General features: G+C 36.6%; 1 protein-coding gene and 1 pseudogene across 1 annotated transcript; both read right to left on the bottom strand.

Moving 5' to 3' along the window:
- Positions 1 to 21,481: 21,481 nt before the first annotated feature.
- LOC147822363 (olfactory receptor 11G2-like) lies at positions 21,482 to 22,562 on the bottom strand (annotated as a pseudogene).
- A 680-nt stretch (positions 22,563 to 23,242) lies between these two features.
- Positions 23,243 to 24,199, bottom strand: LOC101722514 (olfactory receptor 11G2). Its single transcript, XM_004865082.2, has one exon. It carries the CDS (start codon positions 24,197 to 24,199, stop codon positions 23,243 to 23,245), a length of 957 nt encoding a protein of 318 aa, XP_004865139.2.
- Positions 24,200 to 24,573: the final 374 nt, after the last annotated feature.

Genomic DNA, 24,573 nt, shown 5'->3' with positions numbered 1-24,573 from the left:
CCTCTAAAATTAAAAAAAACTCTGATTCTGAAAGCTGAGACCCCAACTCTGTGAAACCCAGGAGTTAAACTCACATATTTGCATGTAGTAGGTTTGCAAGTTAATTGCATGCAAGAATAGCAATATGCCTATTTTTTTTCTTTTATCTTTCAAACTACTCCCTGTTTCCTCTCCAAGTCTGTGGTTTATGTTTTCATTGTTTTGAAATTGTCTTTACAGAGAAAAGGATCTTCATTTTGATAATATCTAGCTTATTAACTATTTCTTTCATGGATTGTGCCTTTGATGTTGTACCTAGAAAGCTATTGTTTTACCCAAGATTATCTAGATTTTCTCCTCTGAAATCTTCAAGGAAATTGTATCTTACATTTAAGCCTATGATATACTTTTATTTTACTGTTGTGGAGGGTGAAGGTTGTGTCTAAATTCATTTTTGCCATTGTATTGATCTTTGACAAAGATCAGTTGACTATTTATCATGACTCATTTCTGGGTATTCTATTCTCTTCCATTGTTCTGGCTATACTTTCACCAGTGCAGTATTACATTCCTGTAGATTTGTAGAAGTCTTGAAATAATGTCAGTCCTCAATCTTTTTTCTTCATTTTCAATTTTGTGTTGACCATTCTGAGCCTTTTGCCATTTCAGATAAGCATTATAATCTTTTTCTTGATATTCATAAAAATCTTGCTGGGATTTGATAAGGAGTACAATGAATCTATAGATTGATTTGGGAAAAACTGAAATCTTGACAATATCGTGTCTTACTGTGTACATGAAATAGATAATTAGTTTTTTTTTTTTTTTTTTTGGTACCAGGGATCGAACTTGGAACCTTGCACTTGAGAGGCAGGTGGCGGCACCACTGAGCTAAATCCCTGACTCCTCTAATTAGTTTTTTAACTTCTTTTATCAGAGTTTTGTACTTTCCTCATATAGATCTTATACGTATATTGTTAACTTTATTTTTTAATATACTAATGCAAATGATACTTTAATTTCAAATACCACTTGTCTATTGCTGATGTCAGGAAAACCAATGGACTCTTCTAAATTACTTTCATTATCTTGTAAACTTGCTAAAATAGCTTATTACTTTCAGGAGGATTTTTTTTGTCAATTGTTTTGAATATTCTATACAGACCATCATGTCATCTGAAATCAAAGACAGATTTATTTTATTTTATTTATATTAGATTCATAGAATGAGTAAAAAGTTATGCCTCCTGCTTCTATCCTCTCAAAGAGAGTATAAAAGATTGGTATCATTTCCTCCAGAATGTTTGGTAGAATATCTGAGCTTGGTGCTTTCTATTTTGGAAGAAAATTAATGATTGATTGGATATTTTAATAGATTTAGATCTATAAAGGTTTTAATTTTCTGCTTGTGTGAGTTTTAGCATATTTCTTCCTTCAAGGAATTTGTCCATTTCATTTAGGTTATCAAATATGGGTATGTAGCTGTTCACAGTATTCTTTTATTATTTCTTTAATGTCCAGGGAATTTGTATTGTTATCTTCTCTCTTATTTCTTTTCAAAATATATTAATTAACTTATTTTTTATATTATTAAATGTTTGCATTGCATATTAATTACATTCCTTTTGAGAAATTAGTACATACACATATTGCATCTTGATCATGTTTACTTCCCTTTACCCCCATTTCCTACCCTCTCCCCACTGCCACAGATAGCTTTTCCATCTCCAAAAAGTCTACTCCCTAGTTTCTTAGCATCTCTCTTTTATTTTGCTCTTTAAGTTATTTACATTTTGGGTCTCTCATATTAGAGAAACCAGGCAACATATAATAATCTATGTCTGATTTATTTCACTTAGCATTATGGTCTCAAGAGTCATCAATTTTTCATCAAATGACTCAAATTTATCATTTTTTATTGCTGAGTAGTCCTCCGTTTTGTACATACACCACATTTCCTTTATCCATCCATTAATGGACATATAGGTTGCTCTCATAAATTAGCTATTGTGAATTGCACTGCTATGTATAAACGTGTATGCACATACTGCTATAGTAGGATACCTTTAGCTCTTCTGGGAGATACCCCGGAAAGGTATAGCTAGGTCAAATGGAATTTCTATTTTTAATTTTTTGAGAAATCTTCATACTGCTTTCCAATGTGGCTGTACCACCAATGTACAAGGGTTCCTTTTTCTCCATAATTTTGCTAACATTTGTCATTTTTTGAGTTCTTGCTAACAGTCATTCTTACTATAAGATCGAAGCTCAGTGTTGTTTTGACTTGTATTTCTAAAATGGCTAAAATTGCTAAACATTATTTCATGTACTTACTGACCATTTGTACTTCTTCTGTTGAGAAGTGTCTATTCACGTCTGTTGCCCATGTTTTGATTGTGTCTTCTGTTTGGGGAATGTAATTTTTTCTCAACTTCTTTGTGTAGTCTAGATATTAGTCCTCTAGGGAATGGGTGGCAAAAATCTTCTCCCATTCTGTACATTGTCTTTTCACTTGGTTGGTTGTTTCTTTTACCCTGAAGCAGCTTTTTAATTTTTTATTTTTTTTTGGTACTGGGAATCAAACTCAGGACCTTGTACTTGCAATGCAGGGTGGCAGCACCACTGAGCTAAATCCCTGGCCCAGTAGCTTTTTAATTTTACGTGATCTTATTTGCTGATTCTTGGCATTATTTCCTGTGAAATTTGGGTTCAGTTCATGAAATTCTTGCCTATGAGTATGTCTTTGATAATTAAGTGTTTCTGTTTTTATGTCTATAACCTATTTTGATTTTATTTTATTATAGGGTGAGAGATATGAATGCAGATTCATTCTTCAGCATGTATGACAGTTTTCCCAACTATTTATGAAAGAAGCTATCATTTCTCCCACTCATGTTTTTAGTCCTAGTCAAATTTCAGATGGAGAGTGGTGTATTAGTTGTTTCTGTGTCTTCTATTCTATTCCATTGGGTTACAATTCTGTTGTTGATCCAGTATGTTGTTTTTATTACTATAGCTTTGTAGTAATAACTTGAAGTCCGGGATTGTAATGCCTCCCACTTTGCTGTTTTGTTTGTGATTGTTTTGGTTATTCTGAGTCTTTTCTTTTGCTGTATTGTTCCAGACTTGTTTTTGTTCTAGAAGTAAAGACATTGATATTTTGATTGGGATTGTATTAAATCTATATATCATTTTTGACAATATGGCCATTTTGACATATTAATGTGCCTATCTAGGAGCAGAAGATGTCTTTCCATTTGCTAATGTCCTCTTCAATCTCTTTCTTCTCAGAGTTGAGGAATTTCACTTCCTTGGTTAGATTAATTCTCATGTATTTAATTTTTTTTTTTTTTTTTTTTTTTTGGTACTGGGGTTCCAACTCAGGACCTCCTGCTTTTGAGCCTGGTGGTGGAACCACTGAGGTGAATTCCCAGCCCTCATGTATTTAATTTTTTTGAAGCTACCTAAATGGGATTACTTTACTAATTTCTTTCACATCATTGGTGTACAAGAATGCTATTGATTTTTGTGTGTTGTTTTTGAATCTGGCTATTTGCTGAATTTATTAGTTTTAAGAAGGTTCTGGTGGAGTTTCTTTTGGCTCCTCTATGTAAAGAATCATGTCATCACCAAATAAGCATACTTTGACTTTTTCTTTTCCTATTTAATCTATTTTATTCTTTGATTGCCTAATTGCTCTGCCTAAGGTTTTGAGTACTATAATGACCAATAGGAGTAAGAGTGGACCCTCTTGTCTTTTTTCCTGATTTTAGAAGGAATTCTTTCAGTTTTCTCCACTTAGTATTATGATGGCTGTGAGTTTCTCATAAGTGACTTTTATCAGTTTGAAGTAAGTACGTTCTATGCCCATTTTCAAAAGGGTTATTATTATGAGTAGATGTTGGATTGTGTCACAAGGTTTTTCTGGGTTTATTGAGACAATCATTTCATTTTTATGCTTCCTTCTGTTTATATGGTGTATTACATTTATTAATTTAGATATTTTGTATCACTTGTGCAACTCTAGGATGAAGTTCATGATGTGTTGTCTTTTATGTTTGAATCTGTTTCATTGATTTCATTTCTTTTTTATGTTAGGTGTTCATGGTTTCCATAATTTTCTTAAGCTCCTGTATTTTCTTTATAATCTGTATCTGCTCTAGAGTCACTAATCATATCTTTCATTATGTTCATCATCTCTATTGTTATCTGAGAAACTATTCCTGATTTGACTTTTTCTACAGGATCATTCATCTGCTTTGTTATTGCCACTGTTACTACTTCATTTTATTTTATTTTATCATGAAGTTTATTGGTACATTTTAGGAATATAATATGATGACATTCATCATTGGGAATTTGTACTTTTACATGATAAATCTTGGTTACATTTTTCCCAATTCCCCTGCTCTCCTTTCAACCCCTCCACCCTCCCTATTTACAAAGACTTTGTTTCCATTCTTTCTTTTTTTCATATTTTTTCCTTTCCCTTCTTGCCTTTTTCCTACCCTCCCACTTCCCCTCTCCCTTTCACTTTGGACTTTTTCTCTCTATTTCACACTACCTATTATACATTTTGATCCTCATTTACATTCTTGGTTTCTCACACCAGAGATACTATGTGGTATTTACACATGTGTGTCCTATTTATTCCACTCAAGAGTATGGACCCAATGTGCATCCACTTAGGTATAAATGTCTCTAGTTTTTCATTCTTCATGGCTGAGCACCACTCCATTTTATTAAAAAAACCCCACATCTTTATCCAGTCTCCAGCTGATGGGAAGTTCAGCTATTTCCAAGTTTTAGCTTTTGCAAACTGTGCTGCTATAAACATGGGCGCTCATATATCACTGTGGTATGATGCTTTTAATTCTTTTGGGAAGATATCCAGCAGGGGAATAGCTGGGTCTAATGGGACATCTAATTCTAGTTTTTTGAGGTATCTCCATACTTATTTCCACAGTGGCTGCACCAGTCTACACGCCTATCAACAGGGGAGAAAGGTTTCCTTTTCCCCACAACCCTGCCAGCATTTGTTACTGGATGATTTCTTTATAGCAGTCATTCTTTCTAGAGTGAAGTGGAAGCTCAGCATTGTTTTCATTTGCATCTCTCAAATGACCAGTGATGTTGAACATTTCTTCAGATGTTTATATGCTGTGTCTACTTCTCTGTCTGTGAAATGTCTGTTCATTTCAGACACCCATTTCTGATTGGGTCTTTAAATTTGGGAGGTCTGATTTTTTTTTTTTTTTAGTTCTTTATATATTCCAGATAGTAGACCTTTGTCTGAGGAACAGCTGGTAAAATTATTTTCCCACACTGTGGGTCATCTCTTTACTCTGTTGGTGGTTTGTCTTGCTGTGTAGAAGCTTTTTAATATGAGATCCAAGTTGTTGATTCTTTGTGCTAGTTCACGTGCAACTGAAGTTTTGTTCATGAAGTCTTTTCCTACACCAGTGTCTTCAGGAATTCTATGTAACCTCTCTTCAGGCCAGTTTAGTGTTTATATTTTAATATTTAGATCTTTGATCCACTTCAATTTTAGTTTAGGGCATGATGAGAGATATAGGTCTAGTTCTAATCTTTGGCATGTTGAAACTCAATTTTTCCAGCACCATTTATTAAAGAGGCCATCTTTCCTCCAGTGACAGTGTTTGGTTCCTTTGTCAAAGATGAGGTGGCTATGTCTGGAATTGTTTCTGCATCTTCCAATCTGATCCACTAATCCTTGGGTCTGTTTCATTGTCTGTGCCATACTTTTTTTTTTTTTATCACAGTAGCTTTGTAGTATAGTTTCAAGTTGGGGATTGTTATACCCCCTACTTTCTCTTTGTTGCCTAGAATTGCTTTTGGTATTCTAGGTCTCTTCTGGTTCCAAATGAATTTTTGGATTGTTTTCTTAAGTTCTGTGAAATATGCTGTTGGATTTTCAATTGCGATTGCATTGAATTCGTATAGCAGATTTGGAAGTATGACCATTTTCACTATATTGGTTCTTCCTACACAGGAGCAAGGGATCTCTTTCCATTTTCTTTCATTTGTGCATTTTTTTGGTACTGGGGATCCAATTCAGGACCTTGCCCTTGGCAGGCAGGCGCTGGAACCACTGAGCTAAATCCTGGCCCCATATTTTTATTTTCTGGTATCCTCGTCTATCTCTTTTTTCAGAATATTGTAGTTTTCAGAGTAGAGATCTTTGATTTCTTTCATTAGGTTGATTCCTAGGTATTTAATTTTTTGGATGCTATTGTAAAAAGAGTTGTTTCTTCAGTTCCTCTCTCAGTGAATCTTCTATTCATGTACAGGAAGGCCATTGATTTTTGTGTGTTGACCTTGTATCTAGATACTGTACTGAATTTGGTTACTAAGTCTAGAAGATTTTGGTGATGTTCTTGGGGTCTTCTATATAGAGTATCATTTCATCTGCAAATAATGACAATTTAAATTCTTTGTTTTTTATCTTTATTCCTTTTATTACTTTCTCTTGTCTAATTCATGTGGCTAATGTTTTCAGAATCATTTTGAACAGGAGTGGAGATAGCGGACATCTTTGTCTTGTTTCTTATTCTAGCATGAAGGATTTCAGTTTTTGACTATTTAGTATGATTTTGGATGTTGTTTTTTCATAGATGTTTTTTCTCAGGTTGAGATAAAGACCATGTATTCCAATTTTCTGTAGCGTTTTTTATTATGAATGGGTGTAGGATTCTGTTGGATGGTTTTGCTGCATCTATTGAGATGATGAAATGGTTTTTGTCCTTGGCTCTGTTAATATAGTGTATTACATTTATTGTTTTATTGTATGTTGAACCATCCTTGCATCCCTGGGATGAATCCCACTTGTTCAGGGTGTATGATGTTGACGGTCTTCTGCATTCTGTTTTCCAGTAGCTTATTGAGGATTTTTGCATCTATGTTCATGAGTGAGATTCGCCTGTAGTTCTCTTTCTCAGTTGTACCTTTTTCTGCTTTTGGGATCAAGGTGATGCTTGCTTCCAGGAATGAATTTGGGAGTACTGCTTCCCTTTCAATTTCATTGAAAAGTTTAAACAGTAGTGGCAGTAGTTCCTCTCTAAATGTCTTGTAGAACTCAGCAGTGAAGCCATCAGGACCTGGCCTTTTCTTTGTTGGTATGTTTTTAATTATGTTTTCAATTTCATTGATTGATATTGGGTTGTTTAGAATTTTTAGGTCTTCTTCATTCAACTTTGTTAATTCATATGTATCTAGAAGTCTGTCCATTTCTTCTGTGTTTTCCATCTTATTGGCATATAGGTTCTCAAAGTAGGTACTGATGATCTGGATTCCTTCTGGGTCTGTTGTAACATCTCCCTTTTCATTCCTACTTGCATGGATTTGGGTCTTTTCTTTCCTTTTTTTGGGGTAAGGTTTGCTAAGGGTTTATTAATTTTATTTATTCTTTCAAAGAACCAACACTTTGCTTCATTGATTTTTTTCTGTATCATTCTCTTAATGTCCGTTGCATTGATTTCTGCTCTGATCTTTATAATTTCCTCCCTTGTATGAGCTTTGGATTTGTCCTGCTCTTCTTTTTGTAGAAGCTTGAGGCTCAGAATGAGGTTGTTTATTTGATCTCACTGTCTTTTCCTAACATGAGTATTCACTGCTATTAATTTCCCAGGTGAGACTGCTTTCATTGTGTCCCATAAATTCCAATATGTTGTATTGGGGTTGTTATTTAATTGTAGAAAATGTATGATTATGTCTTTAATTTCCTCTGTGACCCATTAATTGTTCAGGAGTGTGTTGTTCAGTTGCCACGTGTTTATGCAATTCTTGCAGTTTCTTTTGCTATTGATCTCCAATTTCATCACACTATGATCTCATAATATACAGGGGATAACTTCAGTTCCTTTGCATTTACATAAACGTGTTCAATGAGCAAGTATGTGATCTATTTTGGAGAATGACCCATGTGCAGCTGAGAAGAATGTGTATTCTGAGTTTGTGGGGAGGAACATTCTGAAAATCTGCTAAGTCCATTTATTCAAGAGTTGTTTATTTTTTGTCTAGATCATCTTTCTATTTGTGACAGTGGGGTGTTGAGGTTCCCCACTACTGTTGTATTAGTACTTATTTGCTTGTTCATATCCATTAATATTCATTTTATATATTTGGGTGCACTATCATTTGGTGCATATATATTTATGATTTCATCTCTTCCTCTTGGATTGTCTTTACTAGGATGTAGTGACTTTCTTTGCCTCTCTTAGTTAGTGTTAGTTTGAAATTAATTTCATCTGCAAATACAATAGCTCCTCCTGCTTTTTTTTTTGTTTCCTGTGTCATGGAGTATTTTTTTTTCACCCTTTAACTTTCATTCTGAGTTTCTTTTTGAATTAAGTGTTTTTCTTGTATGCAGCATATTGTTGGATGTTGATTCTTGACCCATTCTTCCAGTTGGATTGTTGAATTGAGACCATCAACATTTGTTGTTACAACTGATACGTATTGAATTACCCTTATCGTGATCTTTCCTTGTTGTTGGCTCTCACCCCCCTTTGTGTTTAATTTTTTTTCTTGTCTGATAGATTCATTATTCTGTGCTTTGTGTTGTTGTGATATTGTTTAGAACATTGCTTAAAGTTTTTGGACTGCTGGCCTGGTATTTGTTAAGTTCCTCAGTTGCTCTTTGTCGTGAAAGTATCTTATTTCTCTATCAAATTTGAAAGACAGTTTTGCAGGGTATATCAATCTGGGTTGGAGGTTGTTTTCTTTTAGGCTTTGAAATACTTCACTCCATTTCTCCTTGACTTGAGGGTTTGTGTTGAGAAGTCTTCTGTGATTCTGATGGGCTTTCCATTGTATATAATTGTTTTCTTTTCTTTAACTGCTTGAAGAATTTTGTTCTTCTGCTGGGTTTCTGGAATCTTGACTATTATATGCCTAGGTGTAGATATATTGTGATCAAGGGTAATTGGAGTCCTATAGACCTCATTTATCTACATGTCAAATTCTTTTTCCCTGCTTGGGAAATTTCCTGCCATTACTTCTCTGAAGTTTTTTATGTCATTTGCACTATCTCCTGGTTTTCATTGACTCCAATCTGTCTTTTTTTTTCTTTTAAATTATTTTATTTTCTGTAAGCTAAAAGAAAATTTGCACACTGAAATCTCAAAAGACCTTGGGCATGCACATTATCCTTGTAAGAGGTTCTTCTACCTGTCTCTCTTTTTTCCATAGACATTTCCCCACACTTTTAAAATCCATAAATTTTACTGTATATACAGCCTAAACCATAGCACTTTATGATTATATCATTTTACACTGTGAAAAATCCTCAGAAACTAGTAGTATGACAGAACAACAACAACAAAAAATCAGTAACAATTTCATTGTAAGACATTCATATAATTTGGTCCTTCTCCAAATCAAATTGATGTAAAAACAGACACAATCTCTTTAAACCCCTCCAATAAGTTCCAACAATGATCTACACCCTATGACAAAAGAGTAATCAATGAGATACCTTGCAAAAGGTCAAATGCTGTATGTTAGATTGAAAAGAGTAAAAAACAAAACCCAAAACAAATGGCATATCTGAAAGAAATCATCACATACAAAATTTTAAAAAAATCAAACACAAACTCCAGAGCTTATTTATGACACAAAAATAATTAAACATAGGATATGAAAAATTAAGAGGCCATTCAGTGCAATCTGAAAAGACTGAAGAGGGTTTCACAGACAGTGGAGATTTGAGTTTTAAATTTTTTTTATTTCAAAAGTTTTATAAGAAGGACATCACCAGTGTATTTCACAAAGACATAAATATATACACACCAGGACTTGCCACTGCTTCCAGTGCAGAGGAGGAGGCTTGCAGGTTGAGGTGCCACCACTCCCAGGACAGAGGAGGAGGCTTCCAGGCTGACATACGACTGCTCCCAGTGCAGAGGAGGAGGCTTCTGGGTCGACTTACCACTGCTGCCAGCACAGAGGATGAGGCTTCCTGGCTGAAATACCACCACTCCCACACAAAGGAGGTGAGCTATGAGGGCGCCAGCAGTATCACTCCCCCTCCCCTGTTGAAATGAGAAAACATGTAAACAAGTGTCAAAACCAGACTTCCAGTTCACCGAAAGCAACCCCAAAGGGAAAAGAGATGGAACACTTTGATACACAACCACCTGGACACACTAAACTGGCAATAAAAGAGGATCTGGAAAAAATGAAATCAGAAATAATTTCTCAGGTAACAGCAGAGATTGTGTTCATAGTGCAAGACATGATTAATAAATCTAGAGAGGACCTGAGGAACATGATGGAATCTCCACATAGAAAACAAATGAAATCCATAAAACAGATGCAAACAGATTTCCAGGAGATTAAAAACTCCATTGAAACTTTACATAGCAGAATGAGCCAATGAGAGGACAGAATTTCAGATATAGAAGACAAGATTGCAATTAGTGAACAGGAAAAGAAAAATTTCTTTAAAATTGTAGGAGACCACTAGAAATCAATCTAACAGCTGCTAGACAATGCAAAGAAGAATAACATAAGACTGATTGGAGTCAACAAAGAAACAGGACAGCATGCAGACAACATAAAAAAACTGTTCACAGAAGTGATGGCAGAAAACTTCCCAAGCAGGGGAAAAGAACTTGACATACAAATAAGTGAGGCATATAGGATTCCAACTAGCCTTAATCAAAAATAATCTACACATATGCATATAATTGTTAAGATTCCAGAAACTGAAAAGAAGAACAAAGTTTTACAAGCAGTTAGAGAAAAGAAACAAATCACACACAAAGGAAAGCCCATCAGAATCACAGCAGACTTCTCAATGCAAACCCTCAAGGCAAAAAGAGCTTGGAGTGACATATTACAAGCCCTAAAGGAAAACAGCCTCAAACACAGGTTGATGTGCCTTGCAAAATTATGTTTCAAAATTGCTGGGGAAATATGATACTATCATGACAAAGAGCACCTTAGGAACTTCATGAATACCAAATCAGCACTCCAAAAAATTTTAGACAATATCCTGGGAAAGACAATGAAGATCACAAACCCAAGATGCCCAGCAAAGTGAATCTGTCTGGCACAACAAAAAATTAAATGCAAAAAAGGGAGAATCCAACAAAAAGAAATAGTCATGACAATGATCAGTCAATACATATCAGTTATAGCCATCAATGTTAATTATCTCAATTCACCAATAAAAAGAATTAGGCTGACAGAATGGGTCAAGAAGTAAGATCCAACAGTATGCTGAATAAAAGAAACACACTTAATTTAAAAAGAAATTCATAGACTGAAAGTTAAAGGGTGGAAAGCAATACTCCATGTGACAAGAACCCCCCAAAAAGCAGGAGTAGCTATCCTCTTTGCAGATCAAGTGGATTTTAAATCAACACTGATTAAAAGAGACAAAGAAGGACACTACATCCTTCTAAAGGGAGCAATACAAGAGGAAGAGATGACAATCATAAATATCTATGCACCAAACACTAGTGTGCCCAACTATATAAAACAAATACTAATGATATAAGCAAAAATAAAATAGTAGTGGGGGACATAAATACCCCACTATCACAAATAGATAGATGACCTAGACAAAACATGAGCAACAAAATACTAGAACTCAATCAAACTCTTGAACAAATGAACTCAACAGATAATTACAGAGTGTTTCACACCAGAAAATCAGAATACACATTCTTTTAAGTTGCACACAGGTTATTCTCTAAAATAGACCAAATACTTACTCATAGAACATGTTTAAGTAAGGGTAAAGGAATTCAAGTTATACCCCATATATTATCAGACCATAGTGCAATTAAATAGGAGATCAATAGCAAAAGAAACTGCAAGAATTTCATGAACATATGGAAATTGAACAACACACTTCTGAATAACAAGTCATAGAGGAAATTAAAGAAGAAATCAGACAGCTCCTATAATGACAATGACAATACAACATATTGGAATCTATGGGACACAATGAAAGCAGTTTCAGGAGGGAAATTCATAGCAGTGAATGCCCACATTAGGAAAACAGAGTGAACCCAATTAAACAAAGTGATGCTGAACATCAAGCTTCTAGAAAAAGAAGAGCAGGACAAATCCAAAGGTCATACAAAGGAGGAAATTATAAATATCAGAGCAGGAATCAATGTAATGGAGACTAAGAGAATGATAGAAAAAAATCAATGAAGCCAAGAGTTGGTTCTTCCAAAGAATAAACAAAATTGACAAACCCGTAACCAACTTTATCAGAAAAAGGATAGACAAACTGCTGCTGCTGCTGTTGGCATGGCCTACACCTCCTCCTCCTCAGTCTTATATTATTCTTTTTTGCATCATCTAGAAGCTGCTATATAGATTTCTCATGGTCCCTTGCTATTTTTAAGAAATCTTTGTTTTTGTGGCCACTAATCATAATCCTGTCTTCTATATCTGATACTCTGTCTTCACATTGGCTCATTCTTCTACATAAACTTTCAATGGAGGTTTTAATCTCCTGGATATCTGTTTGAATTTCTTTTATGGGTTCCGTTTGTTTCCTATGCTGAGATTTCATCATGTTCCTGAGCTCCTCATGTCTGCTTGCAAGTTATTAATCATGGCTTTCACTGTGGACACTGCCTCTGTTGTTATCTGAGACATTATTTCTGATTTTATTTTTTTCAGATCCTCTTTCATTGTCAGTTCAGTGAGTTCAGGTGCTTGAGTTTCAGATTGTTGTATCTCATTGCCCCTTGGAGTTGCCTTTGGTGACCTGGAAGTCTGGTTTTGAGTTGTATTTAGGTGTCTTCTCATTTCTATTTTTGTTGTTGTTGAGGTTGACATTTTTGTTTTAATTCCTGGGTTACTGCTTGTAAAATGTTCATTGTGAATATGTGTTTTGCTAGTACTTAGAGCCCCTCCGGAATGGCTACTTCCTGGATTGTCTTCCAGGTTTAGGTTGCCTGTAGGTTTTGAGTCTGTAATGGCCCTTAGGTAATCTCAGTCTTGGTATACTAGGAAGAACAACTGAGTAGATGAATCATGTCAGAATGGCCAAAATAATGCAATCAGCATCAACAATACCATCAAACACAGCCTAGAAAATGACAAAATGTGGTAACTATTAATCTACTACCTTTGACTGCATAAACAAGGCTTATGGTTATATATCAAATCTAGAACCAACCAGAAATATATTTACAATAAATAAGCCATTCAATATAGTGAATTTGCCCACTGGGGTGATTTTGAAGCAGTTGGGGTGGGGGTAGAGAAATAGGAGGGAAATGTTAGAAGTAAGGTTAGAGGAAGATCATGTGAACTTTGGGACAAGGTGAGGACAGAAGGAAAAGAGAGAAGGAAGGGACAAAAATAAGAACAAGACAAACTGACAGCAATGAAAGGACCAGAATTTGTATTCTCACTGCTACAAAAATAAGGACAATTGAGAAAAAACATGCACAAGAATAGTGAGAAATGAAGAAGAGAGAGAAAAGAAAAACATTCTCTTCAATGCATGTCACTGTTGTTCCCTGGGGACAACTTGGGTAGCATACAGATAAGTGTAGACTGATCTCAGTGAGCCAGCCATAGTCCACTGAAGTTCAGGCTGGTTTCTGGCTATGAGGCTAGAATTGAGCTCCCTGACTTTCCTTAGGTTTGAACTCTGTACAATTCTACTGCAGGTTGGAGCCACCCTTCCCCCACAACAAGTCTGGTTCCTCTAGAAGGTGTTGACCCCAACAACTCACCAATTGCTGCAATCTTCTGCACTTTTATTGAGGTGACTCTTTGCTCTCACAGTGGGCTTCAGTTCTCAACAAGCCTCAGAAAGCCCTTCTCTACTGCTTACCACTGCACTAATTCTGGGGCCCAAAATGATGGTCTTCTGCACCTATGAGCTGTGCTGCTGTCCTGACAAGCCCCTGGCTAGGGACTGCATGCACATGCCACTGTTTGGTTGTCCCAGTGTGCTGCTGGCGGGGGTCTGTGCACCTTTACCCATGTTATCCAAGTGGGCCTGTGCCTGGGGCCTACATGCGCTTACCCAAGGTGTCTGCATGAGCTTCTGGCTGTGGCCTACTGCAGGCCACTGTTACCATTTCTGAGAGTCCAGGTGTATGACTTTCAAATTGTTCCACCTTATTGCTTCCTGGGTTTGCCTTTGGTGAGGGGGAAATTTGCTGTTGCATCTTGCTTGTGTATTCTCAATTCATATATTCTTGAAGTTTAATCCCTGGGTTGATGCTTGTAAATTGTGCATGCCAAACAGCTTTATTGATAGTACTGAGAACCCTTCGGAAATGACTACTCCTCAGAGATGTCCTCAGGTGTAGTTGGCTTTTAGGTTTTGAGTCTGTTGCAAGATTCTACCTTTTCACTTTATTGGGGCTGAGAAGTTACTGTCTGTTTGGCCTAGCCCCTTGTTTTATGGCACTGACATGTAGTATTATTTATGATCCTTATGCAATCTCAGTCTTGGCATACAGGAAGAACAAATGATTTAGTACAATTCTGTCACCTTGGCTTAAGTAGTGCAATCAGCAATAACAATAGTATCACAGGCAACCTAGAAAATGACAAACTGTGGTAACTATTGATTTGCCACCTTTAACCATATGAACTATATTTGTGGGTTTATAACAAAATGTAAAACTAACCAGAAAGTTTATATAGCAACTATGCCATCAGTATGGTATTTTACATTCAGGGGAGAAAATTTAAATGGCATTGGGGGAAAAAGAGATAAAAAGAAGAAGGAGGAAAAGGAGAAGGAGAAGGAGAAGGAGGAGAAGGAGAAGGAGGAGAAGGAGGAGGAAGAGGAGGAGGAGAAGGCGAAGGTGAAGAAGAAGGAGAAGAAGAAGAAGAGGAAGAAGAAGAGGAGGAGGAGAAAAAGAAGAAGAAGAAGAAAGAAGAACAAGAAGAATAAGAATAAGACGAAGAGGAGGAAGAGGAGGAGAAGGAGGAGGAAGAGGAAGAGGAAGAAGAAAGAAGAAATTAGGACAAGGCTGGAGGAGAAAGGCAGACTATGCAAATATTAGGAAGTGGTGATGAAGACAGCAGGGGGAGAAGGAAGGAAGATATAAAAATAGGTATGGAACAAAATGACAACAACAACAACAAAACTCAATACAATACAATACAATGCTGACACTTATATAAAAACAAGATCAAGAAAAAATAAAAACAAACAAGAACAAGAAAAGAAAAAAATTTAAAATATCCACTTCAAGGCATGTCTTGGCTGTCACTGTTATCTTGACCCATTCTGCCAATCTATTTCTTTTGATTGATGAACTGACACCATTAACATTGATGGTTATAAGTGAGACATATTGAGTTATTTTTTCATGACATTTTCTTTTTGTTGGATTCTGCCCCTTTACATTTAATTTCTTCTTTTGCCCAATGGGTTCATTCTGCTGTGCTTCCTGGAGCTTTGATCCTCATTGTGTGTTCCCAGGATATTGTGTAAAATTCTTTGGAGTGCTGGTTTGGTATTCATGAAGTTCCTAAGGTGCTCTTTGTCCTGAGAGTATCTTATTTCTCTCTCAATTTTGAAGGATAGTTTTTCAGGGTACATCAATCTGGGTTGGAGGCTGTTTTCCTTTAGGGCTTGGAATACCTCACTCCAAGCTCTTCTTTCTTTGAGAGTTTGCACTGAGAAATCTGCTATGCTTCTGATGCCTTTTCCTTTGTATGTGATTTGCTTCTTTTCTATAACTCCTTTTAGAACTTTGTTCTTCTGTTCGGTTTCTGGAATCTTAACAATTATATGCCTATGTGTAGATTTTTTTTATCAAGACTATTTGGAGTCCTATATGCCTCACTTATCTGTATGTCAAGTTCTTTTCCCCTGCTTGGGAAGTTTTCTGCCATCACTTCTGTGAACAGAGATTTTTTTATGTCATCTGCACTCTCTCCTGTTTCTTCATTGACTCCCATCAGTCTTATGTTATTCTTCTTTGCATCATCTAGCAGCTGCTGGATTGATTTCTCATGTTCCCTTATAATTTTGAAGCAATTTTTCTTTTCCTGGTCACTAATTGCAATCTTATCTTCTGTATCTAAAATTCTGTCCTCACATTGGCTCATTCTTCTGTGTAGACTTTCAATGGAGTTTTCCATGTCCTGGAAATCTATTTGCATCTGTTTTATGGATTCCATTTGTTCCTTATGTTGGGATTCCATCATGTTCCTCAGCTCCTCTCTAGATTTATTAATCATGTCTTGCACTAGGGGCACAATTTCTCCTGTTATCTGAGAAATTATTTCTGATTTCATTTTTTCCAGATCCCCTTTTGTTGCCAGTTCAGTGGGTCCAGGTGGTTGAGTATCAGAGTGTTCCATCTCATTTCCCTTTGGGGTTGCTGTAGGTGATCTGGAAATCTGGTTTTGAGACTTATTTATGTGTTTTCTCATTTTGACTGGGGCGGGGGGCTGTTAGCACCTGCACGGATTACCTCCTCTGAGCTGGGTGAGGTGGGATAGGGGCCGGGAGCAGCGGTAGGGATGGTGACCCAAAAGCCCTTTCCTGTGGGCTGGGAGCGTTGGGAGGGATGGTGGCCCGGAAGCCCCTTCCTCTGGGCCGGGAGCAGTGGGACAGAAGGTGGCCTAAAACCCTTTCCTCTGGGCTGGGGGCAGTTGGAGGGATTGTGACCAGGAAGTCCCTTCCTCTGGGCCAGGAGCAGTGGGACGACGGCTCAGAAGCCCCTACCTCTGGGCCGGGAACAGCAGGACTCAGTACCTTGGTCTGGTGGTCTGGTGTTCTCTGTGTCTTTGTAATGTGGAATCAGGTGGCTGCCTGTCTGCAGTGGGGTGATTTGGCATGTTCTGTGCAACTCAGGACCTTGGTAGGGCATCCAATATTTTGCTATTATAGCAATACTCCAGTGACTATTGTTGTCTTTTCATCACTTTCACATAAGCTAAATACTTAAGAAGTTGAGTTGCTGAACTAAAGGGTGTGTGCATTTTAAATTTTGATAGAAGTTATCTATTCCACCTGCATAGAGTTCGTAAAAGTTGTGCTTCCTCCAACCAAGTGTGTGAAACCCCATTTCACCATGCTCAACCATACATTGCATTATCAAACTTTTTGATCTTTGTCAGTCTTATAGGTTAAAAGATATTATACCAATATAGGCTTATTCAGCCTTCATTTTTTAAAATCAATGAGTTAGTGTTCTTAGCACATGTTTAAGAATTGTTTGTGGGCATTATTCATTTATATCTTTTCACTATTGTTGGTGTGTTCTTCTGTTCTCTCAGTGTCACACATTATTTATATTAATTAATAACACTGTGATGCAACTGGCAAATAGCTGAGAAGTTTTAAAGATAAACATATAAGGATACATACTAAGGAAAAATGTGACTCGGGCTACTGAGATTATATAGATTGGTATCCTTTGTAAGTTGATCCCTGATTTACAATCCTCAGAATCTTCATTTGAAAAGTAGATATGTTGATCCGTGAAGGTACTTCAGTAATAGGATGCTGCTGGGCATAGTGATACATGCTTGCAATCCCAGCACTGTGAGTTAGAGGCCTCCCTGGGCTACATAGTGAGTTCAAGCCCAGCCTGTATAGAGCAAGTCCCAGACTCAAAAATAAACAAACAAACAAATAAATGGATACTATTTCACTCAAGGCCTAGGAGGGAGTTGAAGAACCAGCTCAAGTTTTCAACACAAATCCTGAGTAAATATTTCTCTTGATCTACTAACTCAGATGCCTCTTATTTAAAACACAAAGGATGGAAATTTTGGGTGGAGGTACCAGGGATTGAACTCGGGTCCTTGCATTTGTGAGGAAGGTGATGGAACCAGTGAGCTAAATCCCCAGCCACTGCATCACAAGTGCAAGGTCCCGAGTTCAATCCCCAGGGAAAAAAAACCCCACAAAGGATGAAATGTGTTCTCTGTGCTCCTGATTCTATGTCTATGTTACTCTAAGTAACTTTTCCCCCTCTGCTTGAAGAAGACTCTTGCTGCAGTGCCAGGCGACTACCATTTTACTTCCTATTTCCATGAATCAGACTGTTCTAGGTGGCTTTCCTAAATGGAATTACACATTATTTGTCTTTTCATGGCTGGCTTCAAGGTTCATCCTTTCACATTTGTAAGTTTTTTTCAAGTAATTTTCATGTGCTTTTCAAGATCACTTTCATGTGCTTTTTGGCCACTAGTTTACAAATTATTAAGCTCTTTGCTCATTTAAAAAACTAGGTTGTTTTTCTTGTGAAGTTGTGGTTCATTATATATTCTGATATTAATCCTTGCAGATCTATAATTTGTGAATATTTTCTTCTATTTCACAGATTCATTTTTCTTTCCACAGATAGTGTCCTTTAATGCACAAATATTTTAAATTCTGATGTTCAATTTATCCACTTCTTTGTGGCAAGCTTTTTGTATCATATCCAGGAAATCATTGTCAAATCCAGTATCATAAAGCTTTCCCTCTATGATTTCATGAAAGAGCTTTGTGCCTTTGAGTCCTATGTCTAAGTCTGATTCATTTAGAGTGAATTTTGTGTATGGCCTAAGGTTAGCGTGTAACTTCATTATTTTCTGTGTGGACAACAAGCTGCACTAGCATCATTAGACAAGAAGATTGTTCCCTCTCCCACTGCAAGGTATTGAGCCCTTACTCAAAATCACTTGATCGAATAGGTTAGGGCTTGTTTTTGGAATTTCTATTGTATTCCATTGGTATATGTGTCAATACCATGCCGTTTTGATTACAGTGGGTTTGTAGTAAATTCTGAAATGAGGACATGTGAGACAGCTAGTAGGCAATCCTGGTTTCAGGTCCTTGTTTGGGGTGCCAACTATAGTGGAGCCTGGGTCCAGAGCCCTGAGCCCTAATTGGGCCACCACTGGTGGCCAACCCACCCAGCCAGCCTTGTTCTAGGACCTAGACTTGCTACTTTGTTCTTCCTGACCTGGAGGCAAAAAGGATGAATGATGAAGAGACACATTAGATTAACATGCAAGCACTCAGGGGGCTCTAGCTTCTAGTATGTGAGCTTTTTGCTCACCTCGCTTTTATTCAACCAAACACATACACAAAAAATCAAAGTAACACAAGATTAATCTACTTTTCAATATCCATTTGTACATCCCCTGTTAAACAACTTAACCCATGTGTCTTAAATTTTTCCAGTGATATGCAGTCACTGGTGAGAGCAGCATTTCTCTTTTGTGCTCAAAGAGGAGGACAATTAGGCCTCAATTCTCCTCTGGTCTCTGACAACAGCTAACTTTGTTCTTTTTTCAATATTGTTTTGGCTATCTGGGGTCCCTTGGAATTCCCTGGTAATTCTAGGATGGATTTATCCATTTCTGCAAAAATATCATTTGGATATTGAAAGAGACTACATTGCATCTATGGATCACAGATCATATTGGATAGTACTGACATCTTTACAATATTATCTTACATTTATACACATAGAATTTCTTTCCATTTATTTGTATATTTATTTCTTTGAGCAACATTTTAGAGATTCAATATAGAAATTTTTGTCTCCTTGGTTAAGTTCATTCCTGATTATTTTATTTTTTTGTAAGATTACTATAAATGGGATCATTTCTTAATTTTCTTTTTAGGTTTTCCTTTGTTAATGTATACAAATACACTTTATTTTTAAAATTTATTTTAGATGATAAAATTTACATATTTGTCATATATAATATGTTCTTTTGGAAAATATATATGCAAAATATAGGAAAATAAAATACATATTACCTGACACTCTGATGATATTTTTGTGGTAAGATATAACTGGTTTTTGTGTACTGATTTTTATTTGTATAGCTTGAATTCATTTATTAGTTCTAGCAGGTTTTTTGGGGTAGAGGATATGTGTGTTTAATCTTTAGGATTTTCTACAACTAAGTGTCATGCCTGACTTAAGTGAGATCCTCACAAGCAAACACCTCTTTCAGCAAATGACAGGCTGTTTCTCAGTAAACAGAAGACAATCTCTCTGGTCCTGAAAAATCCAGTGATTGTCTATACACTTGTGCAGACCCTCCTTGGGCTTAATCATAAACCGTTCACACCCAAATTCCTTAGCCCCTTCAATACCCATGTAAGCCTAATTCCTTTCCCAGTTAGCTGCTAATATCTCTCTCCTGGTGTTAGGCCATTCATTCACGGATGATATTTCCCACAGCTAGCTGCTTTTATTTCTCTCTCGCAATGGCAGCCTATATACACACAGATATAATAAACTCAGTTTTTCCCCAGGTAGGTGCTAGAATCTACCCCTGATTTTAGTCCCTGATTGTAGTCTCTGGTCATTGGAATAAACTTTTCTTTCAAAAGCCTATTGAAAGGAGTAGACTCATGTATGCCATCTTGAACACTTAGGAGGCAGTAATTTCTCTGTATTAAGAAGAGCTAGGATTTGGAATTTGTGGCTACCAAAGCAGGTATTGTTGTGGAAAAAATCCTGGAGACAGGAGGGCCACAGAGAATTGAGGCTCAAACTGTAGGGTAATATCTATTCATGGAAGTTTCATATTTCTTATTTGTTCATGTACAAAATAAAAATTTGAGAAATATAGCAGAAGCTGAGGTTGTGAATATAAATACCTAACCAGAAGATTCAGGAGTCATGAGGAATTATATAAAAAGGAGGTCAGAACTTGCTTAAATTGGGGGCTTCATCAGCAGTCCAGCACATAGACGAGTTCTTAGAATCAGAGCTGCACAATAGGATCAATACTCAAACTGGACCATTTAAAAAATACAAAAAATAACCGTTATGTGGAATCAGAATAATCTGCTTATATTCACTCTATCACTTGATGATAGGAGAAAATTTACCTTCTATTGTGTTAGAATTTTCATTCTCTTTACTACATTTACAATTTAATATTTAGTATTCTGTTTAAAAATTTGTGGCATACTAAGCAACCGAGCAAGTGATCAAGAAGTAAGAAAAATTACAGAAACATGTTCATAGGTTTTTTTAAGTTCTGATCAATATTAAATGAATAAAACCAAGTTGTTTAGTGTTTTTTTTTTGTTTTGGTGTCTGTTTTCATTTTGAGACAGGGCCTTATTATGGGGTCCAGCTGGGCCTTGAACTCCTAGCAATACTCCTGCCTCAGCCTATGAAGTGCTGGGATTACAAGCATGTGTCACCATGCCAGGCATGAAAACAATTTTTAAAATATCTGATGTCCTGAAGCCTCCAAGCTTTTTGGTGGTCACTTCTGCAAAGGCCTCCAACAAACAGACAATATTCCACCATTGGGTTAAAAGGATTTTACCATAAAAAGCACTCACGGGTTGTTTAAGATCTTAAGTATCCAATGTTAAGCTCTGCTTTTTTTTGTTTTGTCTTTATGAGGGAGTTTGAAGGACTAGAAGTACATTTCTGTTAGTATTTTTATAATTTGATTTACATAGAAGTGTCAAAAAGTAGGCTTTAATGAGAAAAAATGCTAAAAGTAATTTAAATACAATTTAATTATCCAAAGCATTTTTTAATTAATGCTTTTATGTTCCCAGAAATTTCTTCAGGGCTTTTTTCATATCCTTGTTCCTAAGACTATATATCACAGGGTTAAGGAGAGGGATCAAAACAGAATAAAAGAGAGTCACAATCTTCTGCATCCTAGCTTCATGCTCAGATGTTGGGCTCCCATACATCACTAGCACTGAGCCATAGAATAGTGAAACCACTGCCAGGTGAGACCCACACGTGTTAAAAGCCTTTCTTTTCCCAGCTGCTGAAGGGAAATTCAACACAGCTTTTAAGAGCAGAAGATTTTTTTTTTAAATAAAATAGAGTACTACTCAGACATAAAGTACAAGAAACTAGAGTCATTTATAGCTAAATGGATGCATATTGAGGCCATACTCTTAAGTGAAATAAATAGGACACACCTGTAAATACCGAATAGTTTCTCTAGTGTGAGAAACTGAAATTGTAAATAAGGATGAAAATGATTAAAATGAATAATTGACAATTTGAAATAGGAAAAGGTCCAAAGGTGTAGGGGTGGTGGGAGGGGAAGGGGAAAGGGAAGAAGGGAATGGAAAACTTATGAGAAAGAAAAAAAAAATGGAAACAAAGTCTATGTAAATAGGGAAGGGTGGTGGGGGTGAAGGGCACATAGGTAACGGGGGAAAAATAAGAACTAAGATACATGATGTTCAGGTACAAACACCCAATGATAAATGCAAATGTATTGTATACCTAAAATGTACCAATTAATATATAAATTTAAAAAAAAGAAAAAAAGATCAAAGCACAATATCAGATGACGTAAAGAAAGGCCAAAGCAACAGGTTCAGCATTTTAGTTGGAGATTACAAGCTCTATCATGGCAGCTTTATTGCAAGTGAGGCCTAACAGAGGACCTGGGTCACACAGAAAATGATCAATTATCCTGGATCCACAAAAGGACATTTGGGAGATGGTGATGATGGGAATCAAGTACCACAGGAAACCAAGTATCCAGCAGACTAACACAAGATTGGTGCAGAGATGTCTGGTCATAATGGACGGATAGTGTAGAGGCCTGCAGATTGCAAGGTGCCCATTAAAGGCCATAACTGCCAGGACAATGGATTTTTTTTTAATTTAGGGTGCTCACTGACCTACTATTTAATTTCCAGGTAAGGTTATTGGTTTGTTTCATTAAAATCCTTACAGTAAGCACACTCCTTATTCTTCAGTGGCAGAGACCACATATCACCTTCAGACGTTGTTCATGTGGAAGTTTGACATTTAATCAATATCTACCAGTGGAGGAGAATATACTTAGTGTTGATTTAGCAAAGAGTTAATGACCTAGTTTACATTTTAAAATGTCCTTCCAATTCTTGAAATACAAGAATATTCTGCCTTTCAAAAACTGACTCATATATTAATTTTCTTGACAATTTTCTTTCATTTTCTCTTTTGTTCTAGTACTAAAGATTGAACCCAGAGCCTCCATCCTGAACCATATCCCCAGCTCTATTTTTTATTTTATATTTTGAGGTAGTATATCACTAAATTATTACATTTTCCAGCATTGACTTGAATTTATATTCCTCTACCGTCAGACCACCAGTGTGTGGAGATAATGGGTATTTTCTATCACTTCAGGCTGGCATTTCATATCTTAAATAAAACTAACCAATCATACACAAAGTGAAATTTAAGAAAATAAGGTCTGGATCGTAATAGTTCTCTAATTAAAATTATTGAATGCACCAGAAAATTATGTTATTTTCATCTTATAATTTGGCTTAGCAGATCAGGATTTCTTATTTAGGCTTTATGAACAGGATTTCAGTCCAAAAGACTTTCCTTAAGGCAGCTTTCATCTCCTTATTCCTCAGGCTATAAATCAGAGGATTGAGGAGGGGTGTTACCACGGAATAAAACAAGGTCACAATTTTTTGCACTTGCACTGGGTGTGTTGACCCAGGGCTAAAATACATAACCATGATAGAGCCAAAAAACAAAAACACCACAGCCAGATGAGAAGCACAAGTGGAGAAAGCTTTGCTTTTGCTGGATTCAGAGGGCATCCTCAGCACAGCCAAAATCACCAGTGCATAGGAACAAAGGATGAACAGAAAAGTACCAACCATGAATATAGCATTGAAAGTAGAGTAAATGAACTGGGTAGTGGTGTCCTCAGAACAGGATAGCATCATTATTGGGACAGGATCACACATAAAATGGTTGATGATATTTGGGCCACAGTAGGGTAACTGTGAAATGAAAACAACTGGAGTTAGGGAAATGATGAACCCACTGGACCATCCCAAGAGTACAAGGCCAGTGCAGAGCTGTCTGGTCATGATGCGTGGATAATGCAGTGGGTGGCAGACAGCAAGGTACCTGTCAAAGGCCATGATGCAAAGATAGAAGCCTTCATTACACCCAAAGGAGAAGAAGAAGTAGAATTGTGCAAAACACCTCACAAAAGAGATGGACTTTGTTGTGGAGATGAAGTTAGCCAATAAGTTAGGGACAGTTGTGGTGATATAGCAAATTTCCAGGAGAGAGAAATTCCCCAAGAAGATGTACATGGGGGTGTGAAGGCGCCGGTCTCCCTGGACAGCCCAGGCAATGCCTGTGTTCCCCATGAGAGTCAGAGTGTAGGCTACTGAGAAGAGCCCAAAGAAGAGGAGCTGCCTTTCTGGACTTGAGGGGAATCCCAGGAGGATGAAGTGGGTAATGGAGTTTGTGTTTTCTTTCTTGGACACATTCATTGGTCTGGAAGACATGAAGATGACATCAGTTATTCATTTAATATAGAGTATTGGTTTTTGCAGGAAGCACCAAATTTTAAAAAACTTCTTTTGGTAAAGTAATAAACCTGAGATTCCTCCCAAAGGCAACAAGAATATGATCTTGATAAACTATGTCTGGAGAATGTGATTCTATTTTAGTACAATGCAAATTATAAAAATAAAAAGTCAACATTGTGCTGAGTCAACATAAAGTTAAGAAAAGAAGTCCAAACTTCGTAATTTTAGGAAGTCACTTTACCTGCATATGTATATGTCCATATGTGTTTACCTTATACGTTAGAGTGAATACACATCAGTCTAAGTTAAATTCTTTTTAAAGTACTATATAAAAT

Source organism: Heterocephalus glaber, unplaced genomic scaffold, assembly GCF_053883595.1.
Source record: "Heterocephalus glaber isolate CG9 unplaced genomic scaffold, H.glaber_assembly_v1.0 deba00001661, whole genome shotgun sequence".
Classification (NCBI taxonomy): domain Eukaryota; kingdom Metazoa; phylum Chordata; class Mammalia; order Rodentia; family Bathyergidae; genus Heterocephalus; species Heterocephalus glaber.
This window is presented reverse-complemented; position numbering and strand designations above follow the sequence as displayed.